The following is an 11,675-nucleotide window of genomic DNA, read 5'->3' as shown; positions in this document are numbered from 1 at the left end:
TCCAGTGTCACCCATATGAGGATGAGGTTCCCCTTTGTGTCTGGTTCCTCTCAAGGTTTCTTCCTTTACCATCTAAGGGAGTTTTTCCTCCCCACAGTCACCTGAGTCACCTCAGACTTGCTCATCGGGGATAAATACAAACACATTGTGAACTAAATCTATCTAATATTAATCTTGAATTTTGTATTATATTAATCTTTATATTATATTATAGGCCATTTCTAGACAAATGAAGGCTAAACTGGTGAGAATGAGGAGTTTTTTCGTGTGGTGTTTCAGTCGCAGTCAGAGACGGATACGTTCAGACAACGAGCAGGAGAGAAGAGCCACACAGACCTGAAATTAAAATCTACTGCTTGGCTTTGGAGTCTGTCAGACTGTTTTCATTCTAATAGCAAACTATTTATAATCACTTCCTCTGCAAGTTCTTAGTAGTGATGTGACATACAGCTAAGTACGGTGATCCATACTCAGAATTTGTTCTCTGTGTTTAACCCATCCAAAGTGCACATACACAGCAGTGAACACACACACACCGTGAACACACACCTGGAGCAGTGGGCAGCCATTTATGCTGCACCTCAGTCGTGGCCAGCCCGAGACTCAAACCCACAACCTTAGGGTTAGGAGTCAGACTCTCTAACCATTAGGCCACGACTTCCCCATGACTTTATTCTCTACACATGAGCAAAGAAAAGGTAACATTTTTTTATACACAATTTTATACCAGACTGGTATAAAGTTAATTTAGAACAAGTCAGTAGATTGTTAGTGGAGCCTTAAGTTTAAGTGGGGCTTTTCAAAATGATTTCAAAAATAAGGCTTTTTAATTATTTTTTTTATTGAAATCCTTCAGAAAACACCATACAGCACTTTAATTTCAATTACATTAATATTGCCAAGAAGTCAATTCACATTCACTACAAATAAGGCAAAAAATTACTTAAAAAAATGAATTTGAAAAAAATATTAATTGAATAAATTGTGCTTAAAGACGATATAATAATTTGCACATATTTTAATTAAAATAGTATTATAGAAAGAAGGTTAAATTAAATTATTTTTCAATGTTTACATGAATCACTTTCTTCATTTGTTTTAGAGCAAAACTCAAATCGCTAAGTATGCGGTTAAATTTCCTGTTCTGTTGAAAATTGTCAAAACAGCAAGAATTACCAAAGAAATCGTTACAGAGACCGTCATTAAAGACACTTCAGCAAGAGTAAAGTATTTTTCATGTAGCTAATCTGGACAGAGACCTCAGTCTCAGTCTGTAAATAACAAGCACAATGTATATTCAGATGCATGTTCTTCTTTGCTGTGATACTCGTGAGTAGTTGTGAGTTTATTGTGCACTTTATGTCTCGTGCTGCCCCTGTGTTAAGTAATAAATAAAGACTCTCGTTTGCTCTTGTGTTTCTGCTTTACTAAATGCCCGGCCCACAGCTGCCCGACGCTCCAACACATTTAGAGCGCAGATGAGGCATCTTTCTAGCATGTTTCTAGGCTGTGGGATACAAAGAGCAGCATTAAGGCTTTTCCAGAGCAGGAATCTTCTCTGGCTGGTTGTTCTGAATCCTTTGCTGGTAGATAAAGTTGCTGTAAGGCTTCTGCTCAGTGTGCAGCAGTTTGTACACTGTGAGATGCTATGACAGAGTCTGAGCTGCACTGAGAGATGATGTTTGTGTAAACGGTTTTCCACAGAGATCACAGTGCCAAGGCTTCGGTCCTCTGTGCGTTCTTTGTTCGACGATAAGACGGAACGGTGAAGAAAGGCCTTATCACACCGAGAGCACTAGTGATACTTTACTCTGGTGTGCACTATACTGTAGGTTGTGATCCTTGTGAAACGTTTTTTTTCTGCACTCTTAAGGCTTCTCTCCAGCGTGAACCTTCTGGTGTCTTCGCACTTGCGATCGCTGTGAGAAATCTTTTCCACAGCGCGTGCAGTGGTACGGCTTCTCCTCCGGATGCACGTTTTGATGTCTTTTAAAGTCTAATGAACTACTGAACCTCTCACTGCACCCGCTGCACTGAAACACCCTTTGTCCCTTACAAAGTACAATATGTTCGCCTGAAAGATGTAACGCATACGAGCTCCTCCCAAACTTTAGTTTTCTGGGGGACTTTCTTTTGATCGTTTGCTCTTCATCCTCTTCATCAGAAGACTGGTTGGACTTGCCTGCAATGTCATGAGAGAAAAATACAACTTGAAATGTATAAATGCACTCAAAGTGTGAACTTCACCAACTTAAATTAATAACCAATAATCTCATGTGATGATAAAACTCAAAACATAACAGATCTTAAGATTCTGCGATACTAAGAGGAGATGTGAACACCATGTGATCTTTTGCATCAATACAACATTTGTCAGACTGTATATTTATAATCACACCCTCCAGTGTCACCCATATGAGGATGAGGTTCCCCTTTGTGTCTGGTTCCTCTCAAGGTTTCTTCCTTTACCATGTAAGGGAGTTTTTCCTCCCCACAGTCACCTGAGTCACCTCAGACTTGCTCATCGGGGATAAATACAAACACATTGTGAACTAAATCTATCTAATATTAATCTCGAATTTTGTATTCTATTAATCTTTATATTATTCTTTATAATAACCTTTTGTTCTATGTTTATGTTCTGTAAAGTTGACTTGAGACAATGTCAATTGTAAAAAGCGCTATACAAATAAATTTGAATTGAATTGAATCTTAATATGCATTCTTTTTTTTTCTCTCCAAAAATTAAAGCAACCTTCGAAATCCAAATGGGAGAAATTAAGAACGCCTATTTTTATTTCTATAAAAGCAAAACTTTTGCCAGTTTGGTTGTCCGGACTATTCAGATGTGTGCCAAGAAGAAAGGTCATCAGCCATGACCTCAAGAGAAGCAACTGTTGCTGCTTATCAATCTGGAAGGGATTATAATAAAGCCATCTCAAACAATCTTAAAACTCACCGTTACAAGTGAAGAGCTTGAGATAGTTGTCAATCAATTAATCCCAAATTACGTTTAGACCAATTAATGCTCAAAGATGTACAGAAAACCCCAAAACCTCATCATGTGACTCACAAAAACAAAATGGAGCACAATGTAGGTTTGCAAAGATCCTACAAATCTTCTGATGTACATTAAATACAATAATCTCAGGCCGCATTGATTCCGTGATGTCTTTCGTCTGCGACCTCTCAATATCCTTTATTTAAGACAGAGGAATTCTCTGTTCTGTTTGAATAAACATGTGCAGACACTCCGTCGTCATACAACTGTAAAGACGTTGGCTATCGCCCCGTTGACACCTTTTCTGCCAACTGTTAATGCCTCGAATAATGCCAAAGACCACAAAAGAAGGTTCGTTTGTCTCTCTTTTACATTTACAGCATTTGTCAGACGCTCTTATATCCAGAACGACTTACATTATCTCATTGTTTTATACAGCTGAGCAATTCAGGGTTAACGGCCTTATTCAGGGTCCCAACAGTGGCAGCTTGGTGGACCTGGGATCGAACTCACAACCTTCCGATTGGTAGAGTCCAACACCTTAACCACTAGGCTACCACATGCCCCTGATAGCAGCTCATAGGTAGCAACAGCGGTGCGATTCAGGCGTCTTTACCTCCAACATGAACCTAAAAGATAATTATATCATATTCGAAATCTTCTTCGGACTGATGAGACCAAGGTGGAGATGTTTGGTCGTCTTGACGACGCCATGTCGGCCAAAACAGAACACATCTGTCGAGAAGCTACAAGTCCTGGGAACCTTGCAGTCGTTGAGACAAAAATGAACTCCGCTTTATAGCAGAATAAACTTCTGACACACACGAGACACACACGAGGTCATCTGTCCAACAACATCAACAAGATATTTATGTTATTTTGTAATTGACTGACATTCGTTGTCAATTACATGGACTTTCCATGAACATCGTGACCACAAGCTAATTCTTATTCAGTCCAGATGTTTGCATCCATTTTTTTTAAGTACATTTATATTTAAAATCCAAACAAATACTAACTGGAAGAAATGAACTTTGTGTAGCCGGATTTGTCTTCTGACTCACCTTCGACTGCTGCCTTCCTGCAATCCACCAGTTTCACCAAACACACCTTTAACTGAGCCTCCAGTCTTTGCTGGTCTCCATCAAACCTGCTGATTTGACCTGAAAGCACAGAAGAAAATGTGCTGAAAGCAGGATCAGGTTGTTAAAGCAAAACTGGACTGAAGCAGTATGTTTTTATGAAGACGTACCGATATTTAATAAAATAAAGATTTTATTGAAATTAAGTTTTTTTTTTTATGTTTGTCCAAGTTCATAAAAATTGGCTAAAAACGTTTTGTGCCACTGCTTCATTAGCTAATGTCGACTGTGTAAAATAAAGAAATAAATACATCCTTTTAGATTCCCGAACATTACATTTTTCACCTAAGATGAAAGTTACAGTAAAACGTTGTCTGAACGATCGTGTCAGTAAAGACGTCAGCATGTTACGTAATTAAAGACTTTTTAGACATTTACGGCATTTAGCAGACGCCCTTCATCCAGAGTGACTTACAACTGAGCAATTGAGGTTTAAGGGCCTTGCTCAGTAGTGTTAATTTCGTCAGACGAGACGAGACTAAATATGTTCGTCAACAACCTTTTTTTTTTTCATGACTAAGACGAGACGATGACAAGACTGCACCGCTGTCCAAAAACGCTGACTAAGACGAAATTAACATGCATTATTATTATCAGAAACATTGGAAGCAAGGCTACCCGTACACACTGTTTTCCTCGGGCAACGGTTTCTGATGTTAACAAGGAACTTTGCAACATTCTGATGAAACATAAGTCTGTCAGTCGGATTGTCATACATGTGGGAAAGAATGATATCTGGAAAGAGCAGTCTGAGCTCCTTAAGTGGGATTTCAATGATTGAAAGTTCAATCATTCATCAGTGGACCTCTCCCAGCCAGAGGAACAAATATGTTTTCTCGGCTACTAAAGGCCATGTCCACACTAATACGCTTTCGTTTGAAAACGTATATTTTTCTCTCCGTTTTGGCCTTTCGTCCACACTGAGACGGCGTTTTAAGTCAACGAAAACGTAGCTTTTGGAAGACGCTCTCCAAAGCGGATAAATTTGAAAACGCCGTCTTCGCGTCTTAGTGTGGACGGTGAAGACGGAGGCTTTTGAATACTATGACGCATTTTTAGTCATGTGATGCAGTCGAAAGTAAATAAACGCCTAGCGGAAATGACGCAGGTTGAAGCTTTACTCATGCGCAGTAGGGAGATGTGAGCGTTTTCATACATTTCAGTGTGGATGAGCAACTTTTGGAAAACGTTTGAAAATGATAATGTGGACGCGGAGCGTTTTTAGACGTAAACTCCGTTTTCAAATATATCCGGATTAGTGTGGACATGGCATAAGTTTAAATTCATGGCTGCAAAAAACCTGCACCATGAGAGGACTGAATTACATTGACAATTTTAATATCATCTGGAGTCAAAGGCAACTTTTTAACACAGATGGTGTCCACCCAAACAAACTAGGTGCTAGGTTGCTTAAAGACGATATCTTTTTCTCCCTTCATCATTCATCAGCTGTGTGCCAGTCCACTCCTGGACGGCCTAAATGACCACAGGATTTCGCACCAACACCTGGATGGACATTCCGTTGACAAGGATAAAACTCCGCAGCCACAACAACTACTGTTCACAGACACAGCTCAGGCTGAGCTCTGCACACAGACCTCACTACAGCTGGATGGTGAATCAACACCCAAGGACGTTTCTGTGGATAACAACCGGGAAAACCAAGATAACACTCCTCAGCCTCCAGGAACACCAGAATCACAGCTGATGTCATCACACTCTCTTTCCTTCTCTCCAACATCACCACTTCTGTGCTTTTCAGAGAAAATGGAGAAACTGGTATCTGCTGGAACTTCTATTGCTGCCAGTCCCCAAACATCAACCAAGGAACGGCGGGCTCCACAACCACCAAAGCCTCCGGGCCCAGCCTGCCCTCCCTCTCCATCTGAGAGAGCACTCCGACCTCTGCCTCAACGTCAGGGATCACACCAGCCCTCATCTGCAAACAGCACTGGTAACTGATATGTGTTGGGTCCCTGCTATGACTGCAGTAGCAATCAGAAATGTTTTCAGAACAAGCGGGAGCCCGATGTCCCTTTAGCTTTCCCTATCTCTGTCCTGATATGTGATAGAAAGACGAAGGCCCTCTCCAGCCGCACGACAATTCTATCTAATCTACTGCCTATTAGACGTCATTCTGAGATGGATACAGGGCCAAAACCAGTTACTGTTAAATTAGCACTTCTGAACATCCGTCCATTAAAGAACAAATCATTTTTAGTTAATGATCTTATCACCACTAACAACCTGGACTTCATGTTTCTAAATGAAACCTGGTTAGATGACAGCTGCAGCGCTACAGTCCTCAATGAATCGGCACCACCCAACTTTACGTTTATAAGTGTCTGTAGAGCTGTTAGAAGAGGTGGAGGAATAGCTGCTTTATTCAAAGATGCGTTTCAATGCAAGCAAGTGTTACTTGGTGATTACCGGTCTTTTGAATATTTGTGTATTGCTCTAAAAGGTACACCACGCATTCTGTTTACAATTATTTATACAGTAGGCCTCCCAAATACACCCCGACATTTGTTGATGAATTCACAGAACTTTTATCAACAATCTCCACTGAATTTGATCATTTTGTTATTGCTGGAGATTTCAACATTCATATAGACAATGCAGAAAACAATACTGCAATCGAACTGTTAAATGTTTTAAACACTTTTGATCTGGCCCAGCACGTGCAAGGTCCTACACACAATAAGGGACACACTCTTGATCTGCTCATTAGCAAGGGTCTAAACATTTCATCCACTGTTATCAAGGATGAAGCGCTGTCTGACCATTTCTGTGTTTACTTTGATTTATTGATCTGTCCTGCCACTGATGCTAGATCTGTCTATGTCATAAAAAAAAAGGTTTATAAATGAAAACACCAGTGAGGTATTTATGAATGCTAGATCAATGTTGCCAAACATATCGGCAGTCTCTGTTGATGTTCTCCTTGAAAATTTTAACTTAAAAGTTAAAGATGCTATTGATGGTATAGCTCCAGTAAAGGTCAGGATGATCACTGGCAGACGTAAAGCACCTTGGAGAAACACAACAGCTGTACAGAGCATGAAAAGAACATGCAGAAAAGCTGAACGTGTGTGGCGGAAAACAAAACTTGAAGTACATTATAGCATCTATAAGGACAGTGTTCGTGCTTTCAATGTAGAACTAGGCACAGCTAGACAGATCATCTTCTCAAACATTATAAACAACAACATAAATAACACTCGCACTCTTTTTTGCTACTGTAGAGAGACTAACAAACCCCCCAAATCAAGTTCCTAGTGAAATGCTCTCTGACAACAAATGCAATGAGTTTGCAACCTTTTTCTCTGAGAAAATCAGTAATATCAGAATGGCAATAAATACGGCCTCATATTGTAATGTGGTCAGTCAGACCTCATTACAACAACCTCAGAAATTTGTCATTTTCTCAGAATTTGACATAATTGATATAAAAACCTTGGAAAAAAAACAGTACAACATCTTAAAGCATCAACGTGCAGCCTTGACACCGTCCCCACATCCTTTCTCAAAAAGGTATTTAACTGTTTAGAAACTGACCGCTTAAAAATAGTAAACACTTCTCTGCTCACAGGCACTTTTCCAGAGTCCCTAAAAACGGCAGTTGTTAAGCCTCTCCTTAACAACCTAGACAAAACCATACTTAGCAACTACAGACCAATCTCAAATCTTCCCTTTATAGGCAAGACCATTGAAAAGGTTGTTTTCAATCAGCTGAACAAATTCTTAAACTCAAATGGCTATCTGGACAATTTTCAATCTGGTTTCTGCCAACATCACAGCACAGAGACAGTGCTCATAAAGATTCATTCATTCATTCATTCATCTTCTACCGCTTATCTGAACTACCTCGGGTCACGGGGAGCCTGTGCCTATCTCAGGCGTCATCGGGCATCAAGGCAGGATACACCCTGGACGGAGTGCCAACCCATCACAGGGCACACACACACACTCTCATTCACTCACACACTACAGACAATTTTTCCAGAGATGCCAATCAACCTACCATGCATGTCTTTGGACCGGGGGAGGAAACCGGAGTACCAGGAGGAAACCCCTGAGGCACGGGGAGAACATGCAAACTCCACACACACAAGGTGGAGGCGGGAATCGAACCCCGACCCTGGAGGTGTGAGGCGAACGTGCTAACCACTAAGCCACCGTGACCCCTGCTCATAAAGATAATAAATGATATTCGCTTAAACTCTGATTCAGGTAAAATATCAGTGCTGGTGCTACTAGATCTTAGTGCTGCCTTTGACACGGTAGATCACACCATAATCTTACATAGACTGGAAAACTGGGTAGGGCTTTCTGGGATGGTCCTCAAATGGTTTAAATCATACCATTAAATCAAGGGAGAGGTTACTATGTGAACATAGGTAACCATAAATCTGAGTGGACATCCATGACATGTGGAGTCCCACAGGGCTCAATTCTTGCACCGCTTCTCTTTAATTTGTATATGCTCCCAATTGGTCAAATAATGAAAAAGAACCAAATTGTTTACCACAGCTATGCAGATGACACCCAGATATACTTAGCCCTGTCCGCTAATGACTACAGCCCCATTGACTCTCTATGTAAGTGCATTGATGAAATTAACAGTTGGATGCGTCAAAACTTCCTCCAGTTAAACAAAGACAAAACCGAAGTCATTGTATTCGGAAATAAAGATGAAACTCTCAAGGTTAACACACACCTTGACTCTAGGGGTCTAAAGACACAAAATAAAGTCAGAAATCTTGGTGTAATTTTAGAGTCTGACCTTAATTTCAGTGGCCATGTGAAAGCGATAAGCAAATCAGCTTACTACCATCTCAGAAATATAGCCAGAATTAGATGTTTTGTCTCAAGACAGGACTTAGAGAAACTTGTCCATGCTTTCATCACCAGCAGGGTGGATTATTGCAATGGACTCCTTCCTGGGATCCCCAAAAAGACCATTAGACAGCTGCAGCTCATACAGAACGCTGCTGCCAGAATTCTGACCAGAACCAAAAAATCTGAGCACATCACTCTAGTCCTCAGGTCCTTACACTGGCTTCCAGTTACATTTAGAATAGTATTATTACTCGTTAATAATAATAGAAAAGTATTGTTACTCGTTTATAAATCACTTCATGGCTTAGGACCGAAATACATTACAGATATGCTAACTGAATATAAACCAAGCAGACTACTCAGATCATTAGGATCAGGTCAGTTAGAGATACCAAGGGTTCACTCAAAACAAGGTGCGTCAGCATTTAGTTATTATGCCACCTATAGCTGGAATCAGCTTCCAGAAGAGATCAGATGTGCTTCAACAGTAGACACTTTAAAATCAAGATTAAAAACACATCTGTTTAACTCTGCATTTACTGAATGAGCACTGTGCTGCTTCACACTGACTGCACTTTTTATCCAAATTACTTTTACTCCTGTTTTATTCTTTGTAACATATTTTAAACGTTTTTTTATTGAAATCACATTTATTTTCTTTAATTGTTCTTTGTTTTTATTATGATTTTATCGTATGTCTCTTATTTTTACATATATTTTTTTTTCTCTCTTATAAACTGTTTTCTGAGAGTGTGTGTGTGTGCCCTGTGATGGGTTGGCACTCCGTCCAGGGTGTATCCTGCCTTGATGCCCGATGACGCCTGAGATAGGCACAGGCTCCCCGTGACCCGAGGTAGTTCGGATAAGCGGTAGAAAATGAACGAATGAATGAATGAATGAAACTGTTTTCTAATTTCTATGTAAAGCATAGAAATCTTCAAACGGCGGTTGAAAACCTACTTATTCAGGAAACACTTCAACTAGCACTTCTTTCCCTAACTTTTGCATTTATAAATAAATAAATAAATAAAAAAACACCTTTGACACTTTTCATTGTAACTTTGAACAAATGTTTTAAACTCATGGTACAGTATCTTAAGTATGTAACCTAGTGAGCCAGCATTAATGTAGTCAATGTTAGAGATTTAAGCACTTATGTATGTCGCTCTGGATAAGGGCGTCTGCCAAATGCTGTAAATGTAAATGACAGACTACATACTGTACTTACACAAAGGAATAAAACCATTGTTCTTGGATTCGGGATCATAAGCCTCACCTTCTGGATCACTTTTAGCTGCTGTTTTTCTGCTTTGGATTTTTCCGCAATCCACCAGCCTCACTGAACTCATCTTTAACTGAGCGTGAAGTGTTTGCTGGTCATCAAAACTACTGGATTTATCTGGAATATTGAAACAAACAAAGAAACAAAAAAAAAAAGACAACTCTTTAAACCAAGTCTTTAAACCAAGCTAGGTTTGTTAGAGCCAAATTTTCCTATGGTTAGTAAAAACCAGACATGTTTCACAAGCTATAGCTCATTTCTTCAATATGAAAAGCTTCCAACATTTCATTCTAGAGGTGACTTGCTGAATATCCTACATCACCGTATGTATATACATACACTGTATATACATAATTATATATATATATTCATAATACTATTTCTAATTCCGGCTTAGATGCTGACTGCATGGGGGGCACGGTGGCTTAGTGGTTAGCACGTTCGCCTCACACCTCCAGGGTTGGGGGTTCGATTCCCACCTCCACCTTGTGTGTGTGGAGTTTGCATGTTCTCCCCGTGCCTCGGGGGTTTCCTCCGGGTACTCCAGTTTCCTCCCCCGGTCCAATAATAAACAAAAACAAGGTAACAAAGTATTTTAAACATGTGCAATAACAAATTTAGAAAAATGTGCAATATTACCTACAGTATGTGCAATATACATCTTTTTATACATTTTGTTTTGTACATACTGTATATTATATTATGTCTCCATTCTTTTTTTATATATATTTGCATTTTATTGCTCTTGGCAGCTGTAACAGTGAAATTTCCCCATTGTGGGACGAATAAAGGTTTATCTTATCTTATCTTATCCATGATCATAGGCCAATCTTCTGACTTACCCTCAGCTTCTACTTTTCTGTAATCCACCAGTCTCCCTGAACTCATCTTTATCTGAGCTTGGAGTGTCTCCTTGTCTCCATCAAACATGGTGGATTCACCTGGAGCTTAAAAACACAAAGAAACCATCATCAAAAAAAAATCTTCATCATCATCATCATCATCATCATTCTGTTCCTAATTACCTCCAGAAGGCAGATTTTCGGACATTATGTTTCCATTGCGTGTCTGTATGTTCCTGATGTCCACCAGTTTGACTGCACAGATCTTTAGATCAGTCTGATCTGAGTGCTGAACCTCGTCTCCACACCACAAACCCTCTGAGTTTAAACTGCACACTTCCGCCATAGACTGCAGCTGCATCATCATCTGTCTCTCACTCACTCACACACACACACACACACACGTCTACAAACCTAATACAACGTTTATAACAACAGGAAGATTGTTAGACACCGTAAACACGACGCCTCTTAAAAACTTCCTGGAGGTAAAATATTAGAGACTCGATGTCATTTACACCAAACAACAATAGACAAATTTGCTGATTTTACTTCCGGGTGACATT

The 11,675-nt window shown here is 39.8% G+C and overlaps 1 protein-coding gene across 1 annotated transcript; it reads right to left on the bottom strand.

Annotated features, from left to right (window-relative positions):
- Nucleotides 1-1,000: 1,000 nt before the first annotated feature.
- On the bottom strand, nt 1,001-11,659 carry LOC132844867 (zinc finger protein 483-like). The gene is made up of 5 exons (XM_060868731.1): nt 11,293-11,659; nt 11,110-11,214; nt 10,262-10,384; nt 4,066-4,164; nt 1,001-2,182 (listed from the first exon to the last, which is right to left on the bottom strand). Exons 1-5 carry the CDS (start codon nt 11,474-11,476, stop codon nt 1,869-1,871), a joined length of 825 nt encoding a protein of 274 aa, XP_060724714.1. The 5' UTR covers nt 11,477-11,659; the 3' UTR covers nt 1,001-1,868.
- Nucleotides 11,660-11,675: the final 16 nt, after the last annotated feature.

This window comes from Tachysurus vachellii, chromosome 4 (assembly GCF_030014155.1).
Source record: "Tachysurus vachellii isolate PV-2020 chromosome 4, HZAU_Pvac_v1, whole genome shotgun sequence".
In the NCBI taxonomy this organism is placed as follows: domain Eukaryota; kingdom Metazoa; phylum Chordata; class Actinopteri; order Siluriformes; family Bagridae; genus Tachysurus; species Tachysurus vachellii.
The sequence above is the reverse complement of the archived record's forward strand: the minus strand, read 5'-3'. Positions and strand labels throughout refer to the sequence as shown.